The following is a 17,157-nucleotide window of genomic DNA, read 5'->3' on the forward strand; positions in this document are numbered from 1 at the left end:
TAAACTTAAAAAAACTTTTAAATTCTCTAAGAAATATTTCAAATATATAATCATTTCCAGATTGGTTACCAAATTTTTTATATATAAGATGTGGGGGACTAAAACTAATTTTATCATGTTAAGTGCAGGTGTATTTACCAAGCTCTCTATCTTCTAAGGATCTAGAAGACTTGAAATGTAACAAAGTTAATGTCATTTAAAGAGTTTCATGGATCTTAGTTTTAAATTATAGAAAACATCACATGTAATTAAACTCAATTACACAATTTAAAAACAATACCAGTGTGTCATTCATGAATTAGGAAGTTCCAGTTTGATTTTCCAATTTGAATTGTTTTTTCATATTTATTTATTGAGAAAGAGAGAGAGCATGAGTGAGGGAGGACAGAGAGAGAGAGAGACACAGAATCCCAAGCAGGCTCCAGGCTCTGAGCTGTCAACACAGAGCCCTACGCAGGGCTCAAACTCAAGAGCTGTGAGATCATGACCTGAGCCGAAGCTGGACGCTTGATCGACTGAGCCACCCAGATGCCCCTCCAATTTGAAAGTAATTCTATGCTGAATTTATTACTTCTTTTCATTTTATATAGAAGTTGGTATTTGTTCTGTCACTTCTTTGCACTTATTATTTCCACTAAAATATACTTCATGTTAATTTATAGACACTATAGGAGTCATACTTTTAGTATTAAAATAAAAAGTTTTATTTATTTAAAAATGTTAAAAACACAATTCCTGTAGGAAAAAAAATTCTGAGTTTTTTTTTAATTCATGATAGGATTCAGAGCAATTATTTGTCAGTGGTTGAAAGGGTGACCAGGATGTCTGAACCTGGGGTCTTCTTTAAAATTAAGTTTTGGTTCCACCCTATAGATCTATCGAATCACACTCTCATAGGATGGGGTCTAAGACTGACTTAGTATATATTATTTTAATATATACAAATTATTTCAATTTAGGAAGTACAATCAAATCCCATAATGGTCTGTAAGGTAATCTAAGACTGCTGATGTGCTTGACAAAGCGTTAAATACTCTTTTTTCCTGCCTTGAGGTTATCTTTTCCATCATGTACATTAAATGTTGATGGAAACACATATAAGGAGTTCCAAGTTCAAGAGCAATGTCAACCCAGTCCCAGATGCATTTCAGTGGGGTTTCTTCATATCCAGCAAACATGGCCGGGTTTGCTAAGAGTCCTCTTGCAACCATCACACCTATGAATTAAAGCACATCACATTTGTCCACACATGAAGAACTCATGGTTATGAGGTCAAACCTAATGAAACAAACTGAGAATACTGAAAAATAAAGTATTATTACAAGGTTTCTCAATACCCGTATATTAGTCTAATTAAATTATAAAACAATTTTATATGTTTGTAAGTCAAGAACGTTTGAACGTGCTTGTAAGAAATAAAAAAAAATCTTTTTTAAGACTTTTATATTAAACGATTAGTCTCTAGGGTTTTTTTTTTGGGGGGGGTGGTTAATCCGGATTGTCATAAATTGGGTATGCTTAAAGGTAGGTTTATCTGCATTCTCCCATCTAGCAATAGTTATCACAGGCCTTGGTATGCCAATAATTTAAGGGGGTAATAAAACTATGTCGTTGTATGTGCCTTTGGCTCCTATAACAACTTGGTGTTCACTAATTCTCATTTCGATTCCAGATGTTCTATTTTATTAATAGGCTATCTTCCAGATAGCCTTAACTGGTCACTCATTGGATACGATGGTGGCAGAAAAGTAACTGACTTAATTTACCCCAGTTAAAACAATCTACTGTTTCTAAGTAGAAGAGTTAATAAATGATTTAGCTTAAATCAGTACAACAGGAAAATATGGCTCCATTTTATGGGCCCAGCATGCTTCTGCTGTGCGATTCTGCTATTATGCCTCCATTTTAAAGACAAATAATGAAAACTCACATTAACATTACTCTCCTACACCTACTTTTTTTTTTTTTTTTTTTGGTAATTAAAAGACAAAAAGCTCAGGTACTTATTTCTTACCATCTGTCCCAGTAATATGCCACACATTTTCTGCTTCTTTTAAGCTTCTGATATCTCCATTAGCAATTACAGGTATAGACATATTTTCCTTAATTATTTTAATGGCCTCATAGTGAACTGGCTGATGTCTTTCTTCAACAGTTCTTCCATGGACTGTAATCCAAGAAACTCCTGTTGCCTCAGCCTTTCGACAAAGATCTACAGTTCTTGTAAGGTCATCATGGATCCTATAATTTCAAAATTAAATCAGTCTATTCACAGCACACAAATCTTAATGCTAAAACTAATACGCTAGATAAAAGATTTCATCTGATACATTATTTAGTTAGCTTTGTTATATTATCACTACCTGCTACTATTAGAAAGGCTTTGTTCAGAGATCAGTTCCCACTTTAGACCTCAAATTTAGCTATTTCACTATTGGCAACAATAGGATGACAAATAAACTTTACCTTACCTACTCCTTCCCCCTTTTAGCTTTGATAACTGAAAAAGTCATCCAAGACTGTCATGGAGGAATTGGAAGATGGTACCCTAATATCTGCTGTGTATGCTCCAAACCACAAGTGGGAGAATAGAATACATTATTATGAAACGTTCTTAACTTTTCACCAAAAGACTGATTCCTGCCTTATTTTCTTTTCATTGTGAAATTTTAGTGCAAATATTATTACTGTTTTTTCTATTCTTGGTACCAGGAATGTTTCTTAGCATTATTAATTAAGCAGTATGTGAAAAAAATTGACAGTTTCTTCTAAGGGAAAGTTTTTAATAATAAAGGGAAGTTTTATTTTCTATTAAAAAATACAAAAAGGAAGTTGTTCTCTTTATAAATAAAAATTATGGTACACATTCATTTACTAAATGTCCTGTTTCAACACTTCCATACACAAACTACCAATTTATTAAGGATGGATACTCCTATACTCTTAGACAAAAGGAATATATTTTTATTTTCTAAGTAATGGACTATCTTGTTAATAGTTTGAAATATTGTCTTTACCTTATTTTAATAGATACTGAAAATCTGGGATTTTCCACTTGATTTCTCACTTGTTTCACCATATCTCGAACAACCTCTGGCTTGTTTATTAAGCAAGCTCCATAACCTTCTGCCATTGCCCACCTTTATAAAGCAGACATATCAAATGAACTGTAAATAGCTGGAAGAGAAGACAGAATTCTAAAAGCACTGTAAATGCATCTATTTATCTACCTTAGCAACCTGGAATGGAATCAGATTTTTATAATTCATAGATCCAACATTTTAAAGTGGATCAATATGAGATAAGGAAAGCATGTTCCCAGATCAAAAAGTACTTAGGAAAAATGGTTTTCATTGGCAAGTGAGAAAATTAAATTAAAATTCATTCAACCAAAACAGACTTAGGTATTTGTAATTAATTGCAATTACTTCAGATTTTTAAAATTCCAAATTTGATGTTTATTATACATAACAAGACATTTTATTAATCTTAATAATAGAAAGATATTTTTGGCTGACAGCATTCCAGTACCACTAAACAGCTTATTTAACTCTCCTAATGAGTATACAAATATGTCTAATCTGGTTTGGATTATGATGTACCTAAAACCTTGATTTTATTCTTTGGACATATTTTGAATTATTGACAGATAGTCTAATACAGTGCCAAGAACACAGGGATATTGTTGTCAAATTAAGCATTGCATCAATACCCAGTTAGACTCAACCAAATAACTATGGTATAGAAAGGAAAGGTAATTATAAGAAGGTATTCTTATAGAGCAAATTAATTAGGAGAAAACAAGTGGCCATCTCTCAAATCATAGAATCATAGTTTCTTGTTTGACATGGCAGTAAAAATTCATGTTAGGGAGGACCATAAATGTTCAAGTCTTATATAACTACTTATGGATGATGTTCGAGGCAGACCTACACATAGAAAAAATTCTAGTGTGAAGTGACACAAAACTTATCAAAGGTCTATATATTGTTTAAGGCATCAGAAAATACCTTTGCATATATATGTTCTTAAATTATCTTCCTTTATTTTTTCTTCTTATTTGGAGCTCAAGTGCTTTAACTCTATTTTCTTTACTTTCTAATTCTTGGAAAATTGGAGACATAGTTTACCATGTTCACATAGTTTTTTTCTAATTTTTTTTGAAAATTCTTCCAACTTCTTTGAGCTTTACCTCTGAGGGCAACCACAGTTAATGTCTATTCCATTCGCGTAAGGGCAGACTATACGAGCAGCATCAGATAAAAGTCTTGCATCATTAGCAGCAAACTGAACAATCAATGGGCAATCACCTGATAAAACAAATAGCTCAACATCAAAATTCACAGAAATGTGCACGCGCACGCACACACACATACACCACCAAACTCTTCATGTTTGTACGGAATAACGTAACTACATTTAGCCTAAAAAGCATTTGTTGAAACAAGATAGCATTAAACTAATTTTAAACACTTTAAATTAAAAGTAATTTACATTTAGTACAAATTCAAACAGTATAAAATTTGATAAAATGAAAACTATGACACTCTTGACAAACATCCCATTTCCAAAGGTGAGAATTAGTTAATTGTATTCCAGAACAATTTTATGTATACCTGTAAAATTTAAACAAATGTGAACATGCTATACACATTTCTATGCCTACTTTTTTTTAATCCCCTAATGTATCTGGGAGCTGTACTTAGACCGATTTTCTTTTTAGTAGCATATTCTTCTGTATGGATGAACCATACAGTGTTCTTCTATATTGTTTTTCATTTGTGGCTTTTGCAAACAATGCTATGATGAGAACCTATTACATACATGCTACTCTGAGTATATTCATCGGGTAAATTCCCATGAATGTAACTGCTGGATAGGCATCTAACATTTTGATAGACATTACAAAGTTTTCTTTCAAAAGAGTTTAACAATATAGATGCACAATCCTATGGATGAAAGTTCTTGTTTCCTTACAAACATAGTCTACATTGTATAAACAACAGTGTGTATTTTTATTTGTAGGCTCTTTCTACATAGTCTTTGTCTATTTTTCTACGCGTAATTTTTCTTTTCATTGTTCCTCATTTTCTTTAAAAAAATTTTTTTTTTTGGTTTATTTATTTATGAGAGAGAGACATCATGAGTGGGGGAGGGGCACAGAGAGAGGGAGACACAGAATCCAAAGGATGCTCCAGGCTCTGAGCTGTCAGCACAAGTCCGATGCAGGGCTCGAACTCACAAACCATGAGATCATGACCTGAGCTGAAGTTGGATGCTTAACTGAACTGACTGAGCCACCAAGGTGCCCCTTTTGTTCCTCATTTTTCAATTATTCTTTTATAAAACAAAAGAAATCAGCTCTAAAATTATGAGTATCTATTGTAAAAATTATAAATATCTTCCCCAGGTTTTGGTTTGTCTGAGTACGTGCATGCTCCTTTCTTACGTATAAAAGTTTACGTTTTAATATAGCAAATGTGTTAGATCTTTTCCTAGGTTTTAAAGGACATATTTTTATCATCTTTTTTTGGGTTAGTGTTATAAACTCTGCATAAATGTATTTTAATTTTTCTAAAGTTCTTTTGAGGACTACCTATATGAGATTCACTGAGTGTTTGACAAAATGCAGATTTCTGAGTGTCACCCTTGTTCCACTGATTTGGAATTTTTTTTTTTAACATTTATTTTTGAGATACAGAGAGAGACAGAGCACGAGTGGGGACCTAACTGACTGATCCACGCAGGCGCCGCCCACTGATTTGGAATTTCTATGGCAATTCACTGATTTACAGGAGTATTACAAGATAGGAGAATTTACTTTTCCCTGAGGATATAGGATGTTTTTCTTTTTATAACTCAGAGAGAGTTATAGAATTTCACTTTAATAATTGTTTATTGGTCTAATATATTTTCAACACAGGGCTAGAAGCTAAGGATACAAATCAATGAGAGATAATTTCAGACTTCATGGAGCCCATAGTCTAGTGGATGAGATACAGGCCTACAAAGAGGAAATTGTAATACAGTAGGATTAAGTACAACACAAAGTCTGTATTTAACAGAGGACAAGAGTGGAGGGTGATCAGGCAAGCTGCTTGGCCAAAAACTTTGAGAGCTGGATTAAGAAGCATGTAGTGTCGTTTGCCAGACAGCTCTGGATCTGGGGGACAGGCATGGCTGAGAAAAGGATATTCTAGGTAGAGAAGTATGAGAGGATGGGGCATATTCAGGGACTTAAGTTAGTATTTTTAAAGAATAAAGTTGGTGGGATGTGGAGAGAAACTAATGGAACATAAAGCTGCAAAGGTGTATTCAGAGGCTGGATCATGTGGAACGTTATACATTATTCACAGGTGTCAGGATTTTTTTTAAAAGTAATCTCTACCCACCTAACCTGGGGCTCATACTCACCACCCTGAGATCAGGAGTCCATACTCTACCAATAGGGCCAGCCAAACACCCTGACAGGCACTGGAATTTTACTCTTTAGGCCACTGGTTGTTAATCTTTACTCAGGATCACCTGGAGGGCTTTTTAAAAAAGATTGCTGGACCACATACCCAGAATTTCTGATTCAGTGGGCCTGGGGCTTTTCTTTTCTTTCTTTCTTTATTCTTCTTTCTTTCCTTCCTTTTCTTTTCTTTTCTTTTTTCTTTTCTTCTCTCTCTCTTTCTTTAAGTAGGGTCCATGCTGGAGCTTGAACTCATGACCCTGAGATCAAGACCTGAGCTGACACCAAGAGCTGAAAGCTCAGTAGACTGAACCACCCAGGTACCCCGGAAATTTCTATTTCTAACAAGTTTCCAAATGATGCTGATGCTGCTGGTGTGGGCCATTACCCTTTGAGAACCACTGCTTTAGGCCACTGAGAGGTCTAAGAAGGATTTTAAGCAGGATAGAGATGTGATCAAATTTACATTCTACAAAGGTCACTTTGGGCTATTTGGAGGTTGGTTTGGAATGGGGCAAGACTGGAGGCAGTGAAATAGGAACCTAATAGCTCAACTGAGAGAATGGGGCCCTAAGGAAGGCTGACCTCACACTTAGATATATTGTCCATAGTTTACAAGACACTGAATAAAAACATACTTAAAAAACTAAAAGATTTAAAAATAAAATCTCTGAATTGTGTTGTTTCTGATTAGACAAGATTTTTTACTTTTTAAGTCTTATAAAGTCAGCAAACTCTGGGTTTCACATACCTTGTTTTTTTTTTTTTAATTTTTTTTTTTAACGTTTTATTTTTGAGACAAAGAGAGACAGAGTATGAATGGGGGAGGGGCAGAGAGAGAGGGAGACACAGAAGCAGAAGCAGGCTCCAGGCTCTGAGCCATCAGCCCAGAGCCCGACGCGGGGCTCGAACTCACGGACCGCAAAATCGTGACCTGAGCTCAAGTCGGACGCTTAACCGACTGAACCACCCAGGCGCCCCCACATACCTTGGTTTGTAGTAAATTCGCTGTCTCTGGCTTTTATAGATTTGACAAAATCAGCAGCAACTATCATTGGTGTATAACACAGATCACAACTGTATCTTCTTACTAGTGTTCTAAAAGCCAACCTGTGAGCATACAAGACTATAATTAGGCATTTTGAAAACACCATAATCATATGTACACCCAAATTTAATTTAATTATTAAATATTTATTAGAAGAAAGTTCTGCCTTTAAAGGATAGAATAGATATACTTTTCCCCATTCTTGCTGTGAAAAAGAAAGCCGAAGTTGGAGTCATTTGCCCCCCATGACAGCAAACCAAAACTTACAGTTTCAACCTATCCCAGGAATGTGACCTTTTAAAAGTTAACCTGAAATTGCTTGATCAGCAATAGTAAGGTAATCTCTATGATAAACAAACAAACAAACAATGCTGTTGTTCCCTTCCCCAAAGATTGGCCTGAACCAATCCTTTCTCTTCTTTTGCTAATAACTTCTTGTTCCACCCTCCTTCCCGTAAAAACCTCCCATTTAGTACAACTCCACGGAGCACCTCCAACTTGTTAAGCGGGATGCTGTCTGATTCATGAACTGCTTAATAAAGCCAGTGAGAGCTTCAAATTTACTCAGTTGAAATTTGTTTAACACTGCTCAGTATATTATATATAAAACAAATATTAGAAAACTCCGAAAGGTGGAGAGAAGACAGCAGACAGGCTAATAACCATGGGACCTGAGGAAAAACAGTGGTAAGTTCTCTGGGTTTCCTTTTGGCCTCAAATATCCCAGATTTGGACTTGAAGAAGCTGGCAACCTGGAAATACCAACGAGTGCAGACAAAAAGAGCCCCACAAAAGTCAGCTCTCTCTAACCAAAGGACTAGGAAATGGGGAAGCCTAGCAAGACAGAACAATTTTAGAGAATGATGGCTCTACTCCAGCCAAACACCAGAGAGAAAGCCGTGGCCCCACCTCTAGAAGCAAAGGTTGAGCGGAGAGCTTAGACTTTTACCTCTCCAAGGCTGTGCAGTAAGATGCTCCAACACCCCTCCTTCCATAGTGTGTCAGAGAAGGCCAGGTAGGGAGCTGGACTTTAATACTTTCTGGCAGGTAACTTTAACTTTCTCCCTTCCCAGTCTCAAGTAGTATCAAAGGATGCTTAGTGAAGGGGCTATGCCTTTCAACGTAGCAGAGCAGTTATCAAGCTCCCCTCTCCACGGTGAGCTGGAACTCTGACACCAGCCCTCAACCTCAGCAATAATGACACTTTGTCCCCAGAGTGTCAAAGGAGACCAAATAGGGAATCTGGACTTCTACTTTCATAGCACAGTAATGAGGTAGTGCTTTCTTATTCCTTTCCTGCTATAGTGATGTCGGGGAAAAAAAAAAGTTAAAACAGAAGGTTCAATATTGAGAATCAATCTATATAATCTACCATATTAAAAGGCTAAAAGAAAAATCACATGATTATATCAATCAATGCAGAAAAAGCATTTGACAAAATAATATTCATGATTAAAAAAAACCTTCAGGAAAACAGGAATAGAAAGGCACTTTCTCAACTTGATAAAGAGCATCCACAAAACCTCCTACTGCTAGCATACTTAAAGGTGAAAAATAGAATATCCTCTTGATCAAGAACAAGGCAGGGGCACCTGGGTGGCTCATTCGATTAAGCATCTGACTTTGGCTCAGGTCGTAATTTCGCAGTTTGTGAGTTCAAGTCCCGTATTGGGCTCTATGCTGACAGCTCAGAGCCTGGAGCCTGCTTTGGATTCTGTGTCTCCCTCTCTCTCTCTCTCTCTGCCCCTCCCCTGCTCATGCTCGGTCTTTCTCTCAAAAATAAATAAACAAGAAAAAAAATTTAAAAAAATTCTTCCGGGAATTCCAGCAAGATATTTTGTAGATAAAGACAAGATCATATTGAAATTTATTTGGAAAGGCAAAGGAACTAAAATAGCTAAAACAATATTGAGGAAGACATATAAATGGGAGGAATCAGTCTACCCAACTTTTATTAATTAAATGGCTACAGTAATCAAGATTGTGTAGTATTGGTGGAGAAACAGACACATAGATCATAGAATAGAATAGGGAATGCAGATAAAAAACACATGACTTTTTTTTTTTTTTTCAAATTTGAGAGAGCAAGAGAGGAGAGAGAGAGAGAATCCTAAGCAGGCTCTATCTCATGCTCAGCGTGGAAGCGGACACGGGGCTTGATTTCACAACCCTGGGATGATGATCTGAGCCAAAATCAAGAGAAGGAGGCTCAAATGACTGAGCCACCAAGATGCTCCTGCCCAAATGATTTTTGACAAAGATGCAAAAAAAATTTAATACTGGAAAGAAAGCCTTTCACCAAATGTTGCTGAAGCAATTAGACATCCACAGGTAAAGAAACAAAACAAAAAATACACCAAAAAACTCAACAAAACAACCGTAAACCTAAGCCTCACACTTATAAAAAATTAAGTAAAAATCGATTATGGACTTAAATGTAAAACAAAAAAACAAAGACTCTGGGGAAAAAAACTAGGAGAAAATCTTTAGGATCAAGAGCTACACAAAGTTTTCTTACATTTGACATCAAAAGCACAATTTTCAAAAGGAAAAACTGATAAATTAGACTAAATTATTAAAAAAAAAATTTTGCGGGGCGCCTGGGTGGCGCAGTCGGTTAAGCGTCCGACTTCAGCCAGGTCACGATCTCACGGTCCGTGAGTTCGAGCCCCGCGTCAGGCTCTGGGCTGATGGCTCAGAGCCTGGAGCCTGTTTCCGATTCTGTGTCTCCCTCTCTCTGCCCCTCCCCCGTTCATGCTCTGTCTCTCTCTGTCCCAAAAATAAATAAACGTTGAAAAAAAAAAATTAAAAAAAAAAATTTTGCTCTGCAAAAGACTCTGTTAAGAGGATGAAAAGACAAGCTACATACTGGAAGAAAATATTTGCAAATCACATATCTGACACAGTAACAGTATCTAGAATATATAGATAACTCTCAAACCTCAGTAGTAAACAAAAACTCAACAACAAAAACCTGATATAAAAATGGACAAAAGGCTTGAGTAGACATTTCTCTGAAGAAGACATATATATATATATATATATATATGGCCAATTATCACATGAAAAAGTGCTAAACATCATTAGGGAAATATAAAACTACGGTAGGATACTTCACATCCATTAGGATGGCTACAGTAAAAATAAATAAACGATATAAGAATTGGTGAGGATGTTGAGGAATCAGAATTCTTATATACTGCTGGTGGGAATGTAAAAATGAAAAACAATACAGCAGTTCCTTAAAAAACTGAAAATAGAATTGTCATATGATCCAGCACTCTCTTCTGGGCATATACCCAAAAGAACTGAAAGACATATTTATACATCCATGTTCACAGCAATATTATTTGCAATAGCCAAAAGATGGAAGCAACCCAAGCATGCATCAATGCATATATAAAATGTAGTATATGCATACAATGGAATTGCATTCATCCTTAAAAAAAGAACGAAATTCTGATATATGCCAACATGGATGAACCTTTAGGATATTATGCTAAGTGAGATAAGCCAGTCTCACAAAAAGAACTATTGTATGATTCCACTTATATGAGGTACCTAGAGTAGTCAAATTCAAAGAGAGATAAAGTAGAATGATGGTTGCCAGGGGATGGGGGGGGCGGGTGGGGGAAATAAAGAGCTATTGTTTACTGGATGTAGAGTTTCAGTTTTTTTAAATGAAGACTTTTATGACAATGTGTATGCATTTAATATCACTGAATTGTAAACTTATAAATGTTATAATGGTAAATTTTAAGTTTAATTTACCACAATTGAAAAAAACTTTCTCAGTAGTAAAAAATTGACTCAGTAGTAAAAAAGCAAACAATCCTATTAGACTATTGGCCAAAGACATAAAGAAACATTTCTTTAGCAACATACAGATGGTAAGTCAACACGGGAAAACATTTTCAACATCACTACCTGTAAGGGAAATGGATATTAAAACCATAGTGAGATATCACTACACACCTATCATATGGCTAAAATAGAAAGTATGGTGAGGATTATTAAAAGTTGGTGAGGATGAGGAAAAACTAGATCCCTCATACGCTGTTGATGGAAGTGTGAAACAGGATAGACACTCTGGAAAATTTGGCAGTTTCTTAAAAAACTAAACATATAGTTACCCCATGACCCCCAGCAATGTAGTTGTAGGGATTTGTCTCAGACATAAAGTCTTATATTCAAACAAAAACCTCTGTATGAATGTTTATATTTACTTAATATTCTTTTATCTAATATTCACTATATGTTTATAGCTGGGAGTTACAAGCACTATCTTTATCTATAGATATAAAAAGTGAGGTTTGAAGGGGTTAATTGTTTACTTGGGGCCCCACACATAACAGGTAAACGATAACATCAGCACCCAAGCCTAGATCATGATTTCAAAGCTAGGTGTTTGATGATCCTAATGTGGTGGGGTGGTCTTAACTTTAAAAGTCAGAGCATAAGAAGGAAATCAAATCTTAGTTCTTTAACCATTTAATAATACTTACTTTGAATACCGAACCATTGGAGCACAGACTTTCACCAGCTGCCCAGAATGAAACATTTCTATTGGATCTCTTTTTCTTTCTTGACATATTGTGTTTCGTATGCAGTCACTCTTCATGAATATAGATTTGTCTCAAATCTGAAAGACAGTTTGCATAGAGAAAAATTACTTTCATTAGATGAATTCCCATCATTTTAACAATTTCAATTGCCAAGAATATATATTTTTCGTCAGGCTTGTGGGCTCAGGAATCTTTTTAGCTTCTTTTCACACTATCAAATAGGATACTACAGAATCCTGTCTCTGTAAGTCACTGACAGTTTTTAGTACACTATGAAATCATCACGTTTATATATTCAGTACAAATTATGCTCGTTCGTGTCAAACACTAACAATTTCAAGTTCTATACTTAACACACTAAAGTAACATTTTCTGCTCAAATTAATAAATGCTCAAGATGTGGAAAAATACAAGGGTTTTTCTTAGGATACCATGGTTTTTCGTGTAACATTTTAAATTTCCCATGTTGCTTTGTTTGGTATTACAAACCAGAAAAAAATTTAATTTGAATAATTTCATATGTATATGCCTGGCACTTTGAAATACCTTGTTTTATACGGGAAAGCTAAATGGCATTAACTGAACAACTTTAAGTAGTGTTTCAAAAGATTTACTGGTCTGTTTGAGGTTTATTCTTATTCACAAATCCTATTCTGAATCAGAAGGCAAACCAACCTTTACTAAAAAAAAATTAAATGTGGTATCATCTAGCCAAAATTTCAATTATAATCAGATAATTCCATAGTAAATCACTTTTATACCCAAAGAGGTACAAGTGATTAAATTAGGTAGTTCATAAGTGTTTCTAAAGTTGTTACATCTAAAATCCTATCATTATATAGTGTTGGCTGCTTTCCATATTTCAGTTTCTGGCCTTAATTACTTAGCAACAGATATGGGCAAACTTTAGGAAGGTCTAATTGCTCAACCAGAAAATATAGCTAATCCAGAAAAATATTTTTATAATCTAAATAATTTCAGTTTTTTTAATGTGTATTTATTTTTGTGAGAGAGAAAGAGAGAGAGAGAGCAGGAGGTGGGGGGGAAGGGCAGAGAGCAAGGGAGACACTGAATCTGAAGCAGGCTCCAGGCTCTGAGCTGTCAGCAGAGTCCAATGCAGGGCTTGAACCCACAAACTGCGAGATCATGACCTGAACCAAAGTCAGATGCTCAACTGACTGAGCCACCCAGGTGCCCCTCAATTTCTTGAGGTAGAATGTATAGTTAAAATAAACTACTTTTACTGATCACTGCTCAGTCTGACTTAACAAAGTTACTAGCTTATCTCTTTTTTAAAAATAAAAATTATGATTAGAACAATGTAGGCCCCCACACACAGGTAAAACAGAAGCAACAAAAAGGCAGTTCCTTTTTATGAACATCTTCTCTCTTGCATTTCATATCCAGGTTATGCCACCCCTGCTCATTCAAGTCAGAAACCTGGGGCTTATCATCCTTTGCTTCTTCATCTCCCACAAGTGTGTCAACCAAGTAGTGCTTTCAATTAAATCTTGAGCATATCTTCACTGCCCAGTCTGTGTACTTATAGTCTCCCATCTTGATAACTCTGATAATCTCCTCTGAATCCCAGATAGAGGTGATCTTACTTACCCACTGCACCCTAGGCTCTCCTGTTATCATAGGCACTTGTAATTACTTTTTATTTATTTTGAAAAAGAGAGAGAGAGAGAGAGAGAGAGAGAGAGAGAGAGCGTGAGCGAGGGGCAGAGTAAGATGGAGAGAATCTCAAGCAGGCACTATGCTGTCAGTGCAGAGTATGACCTGGGGATTTATTTCGTGAACTGTGAGACCATGACCTGAGCCAAAATCAAGAGTTGGATCCTTAACCAGCTGAGCCACCCAGGGGCCCCAGCACTTGTAATTACTTTTACAGAGCATAGTATTAACATGTCAGTTTCTTCTCCAGTTTTTGAGGGCATGGACATGTATTGATTCATTTAACAAATATTAAGCTCCTGCTACGTGCTGGGAAAATAAATGAAAATACATTTCCTGTGTCCTTAAAAATGTATGACATACTTACACAAAATAACAGTTCTGATACATACACTTAGACACAATTTAACTGTTGTGGGAATAATTGTCTAGAGAAAGCAGGGGAGTCACCAACAGTGGCAGAGGGAAAACTTGAGCTGACATATGTGGGAGATGGGGGATTGTCCTGTTATAGAGAGCAACACACATAGAACCACAGAGGCTTGAAAATGCTTGATGTTTTCAGTGAACCATTAGTAGTCATGTTATTTGATCAGATTAGAGAGGAAGTGAGGTTTAGAAAATCATGGGCCTTATATTCCCTTATATTAATATTTTTTTATACTGTAGGGTCTTGTTTCTAAACCATTTTTCCACCTCCACGGGTGATTTTTTGTATGTGCTCAACATGTTAATATGTGCATGAGATACTTCCATACACAGCAATTATTTTTTTACAGGCTGTACGTCTCTCCTTGTATTATTTGTCAATGAAACATTTTAACAGGAAAATGATATGGTTTCTGATTTAGAAAGATTTCACTGGATGGGGTAGGGCTTTTGGCAAAATATGAGAAAGGAGGCTATCGTAGTAAGCCAGGCCAAATGCATAATGAATGTCTGACCTGGGACTCTAGGAATAAGAAAAGAGAACACACTCAGGAGCTATTTAGAAATAAAAATAAACTGGCAAGATAGTTAGGAGGTGGAAATCACTTCAGGACAGTGAATGTTACATAGTATGAGAGAATTCTAGGATGATGTGTACAATTTGGCTTTTGAGGCTACATGAATGGCAATTCCAATTAATGAGACAGAAAACCAGAAGGAGGAATAGGTTTTAGCAGGGAAACACGAGTTCATATTTGGGCACACTGAACTTGAGGTGCTCATGGGATTTCCAGATGGTGATGCCTCAAAACCTTATACAGATATAGCTCAGGAAAAAGCTAGGGATATAGATGGAGGGTCGTAAACCTTTAGGTGATAAGTTAAAACTAAAAACATAGACAAAATACTTGAGGGTGTCGTATCTTGCAAGAAATCCTTAGAAGCACCAACATTTAAGTAAAAGAGAAAAAGAATAATGCAAAAGGAGACAGAGAGATGAATTCTGGAGCTGGCAAGAATAAACCCGAAGAGTGATATTCAAAAACTGAAGAGAGGGGAGAGTATTAAGGAGGGTGGGGATAAGCATCTTAAACATCACAGAAAAGTAAAGCCTAAAAACCATCTAATAGGAGCTAAAGTCATTAGTGACTCTAGCAAGAACAATTTCATTCTCACTCATACTTGGTAGTTCTAGCACATGGCACAAAGACCTCCTTCAGTACTTGCTGAATGAATAAACTAGTAGTTTTCAACCTTGGTTGTACATTAGAGTAATCTGGGGAGGTTTTTAAAAAATTTCTTTAATGTTTATTTATTTTTGAGAAAGAGAGAGAGAGAGGGCACAAGCAGGGGAGGGGCAGAGGGAGAGACACAGAATCCGAAGCAGGCTCCAGGCACTGAGCTGTCAGCACAGAGCCCGAGTAGGGCTTGAACTCATGAACTGTAAGGTCATGACCAGACCTGAAGTCAGAAGCTTAACCAAGTGAGCCACCCAGATGCTCCTATCTGGGGAGCTTTTAAGAATCAGGATGCTCATACCATACCCCAGATCAATTAGATGTGAATCTCTGGGCTTAGGATGCAGGTATAAGTGGGTTTTTTAAAGCTCTCCAGGTGATTTCAATGTGTAGTTAGCTCAATAAACAAATCCATAAACTACAAAGCACCCGGTACAATTGTTCACAGGGGTTTCTGCTTTACTTATGAGCTCCTTTGGGACAGGATAGGAATTGGGTCTTCTTTGTAAACTCATGCAGGTGTGTATAGGTGGGACTCAAAACTCTTCCCTTAATGAACGAGTATTATGTAACTTTTCTAGAATCTTCCAAAGTAAAAGCCAAGGAAAGAAAAAGAACTCATAATTCAAAAAGAATACTTATTCATCAACATTAAAGAATACTTAAAAATTTTGTGTATTATGGATAATGAAATTTAATGTGAGTCTGAGCACCCCGCCCTTGACAATTCATGTGACCTCCATTCAGAACCTACAATTCTAGTCAGACCGTGACTGAGACGAAAAACATCAGGGAAAAACCTGAGACAAAGAGAAAACATAAGGCAGTATATTAAGAGGCTTGCTCACCTGAGTGGTTATGAGTATTAAATGCACAAAGTATTGTTATAGCACCTTTTTGAAATACTGTTAGAATCGAGAGAATCATGTAGCTCTGGAATAAGGAAAAACTGGTTCCCTATGTACAGAGAAAGTTATATTAGTCTTTTTATGTAGAAATGCATAACCTTCTTGCACAAGTGTGGTTAGCCTATTATCAGTATTCATCTTGGGAGAAATCTAAATGAATATTGCAGATATATTAGCAGAGAAGATAACGGGAATTAATCTAACTTCAATACTGATAGTTAAGATTTGGAAAATCCATCAGTCTGCAGCAGGAAAAAGTTTGGTATCACTCATAGCATGTGGCTGAAACGGAGAGGAAGAGGAAGAAAAAGCTTAAGTTCACGGGAGGGCAGAAACGGAGTCTGTCTTTTCTTGGTTCAGTCTTCCTTCTTCACCGACCTTTGGCTCTTCCTAACTCCTCACTACTCATTTCAGGCAAGCTTCCTTCCTAAGCTTTCCCTCCAGCCTTTACCCCAGGACAGCGCGCCAAGCCGTGTGACACATAAGGCTGGGAGTTACTAACTCCCCCAGCTGTGCTTGTGGAGTGCAAGAGAAACTCCCAGAAACCTCCGCTCTTCTGTCCAGCCTCCACCGAGAGGCCCCGGTTGTTAGGTTAAATACTTGCATACGCTACAGCAAGGTTCCGGAGCCCACCTTTTCTTCAACCGGGGGAACGATGCCAGCCCCAGGAGTGCGACGAGAGAAGGCGCGCGGCGCCAACCCCGCGGCCTCGGCTTCCCTCGCGCGCCGGGCCTTGGGTGCCCGCCAGCTCCGGGACCCACACTGCTCCCAGCCGGTGTTCGTCCAGCTGCGGCCGCTTAGCTGATTCTCCAAGCCAGCCAAGAGCCGCCGGCCGGGC

The 17,157-nt window shown here is 36.9% G+C and overlaps 1 protein-coding gene across 1 annotated transcript; it reads right to left on the minus strand.

Moving 5' to 3' along the window:
- Positions 1 to 680: 680 nt before the first annotated feature.
- Positions 681 to 17,067, minus strand: DUS4L (dihydrouridine synthase 4 like). The gene is made up of 7 exons (XM_043588604.1): positions 16,953 to 17,067; positions 12,008 to 12,144; positions 7,443 to 7,564; positions 4,193 to 4,310; positions 3,018 to 3,140; positions 2,015 to 2,241; positions 681 to 1,216 (listed from the first exon to the last, which is right to left on the minus strand). Exons 2-7 carry the CDS (start codon positions 12,121 to 12,123, stop codon positions 969 to 971), a joined length of 954 nt encoding a protein of 317 aa, XP_043444539.1. The 5' UTR covers positions 12,124 to 12,144; positions 16,953 to 17,067; the 3' UTR covers positions 681 to 968.
- Positions 17,068 to 17,157: the final 90 nt, after the last annotated feature.

The sequence above is a fragment of the Prionailurus bengalensis genome, chromosome A2 (assembly GCF_016509475.1).
Source record: "Prionailurus bengalensis isolate Pbe53 chromosome A2, Fcat_Pben_1.1_paternal_pri, whole genome shotgun sequence".
NCBI lineage: Eukaryota > Metazoa > Chordata > Mammalia > Carnivora > Felidae > Prionailurus > Prionailurus bengalensis.

What these genes read in the sequence shown, in the direction of transcription:
- DUS4L (XM_043588604.1), bottom strand. Translation starts at nt 12,123, where the DNA reads ATGAAGAGTGACTGCATACGAAACACAATATGTCAAGAAAGAAAAAGA. An exon ending in CCAATGGTTCGGTATTCAAA is followed by an intron (nt 7,565 to 12,007) that starts GTAAGTATTATT and finishes GTATGCTCACAG; the next exon opens with GTTGGCTTTTAGAACACTAG. An exon ending in CGAATTTACTACAAACCAAG is followed by an intron (nt 4,311 to 7,442) that starts GTATGTGGGGGC and finishes TTGTTTTATCAG; the next exon opens with GTGATTGCCCATTGATTGTT.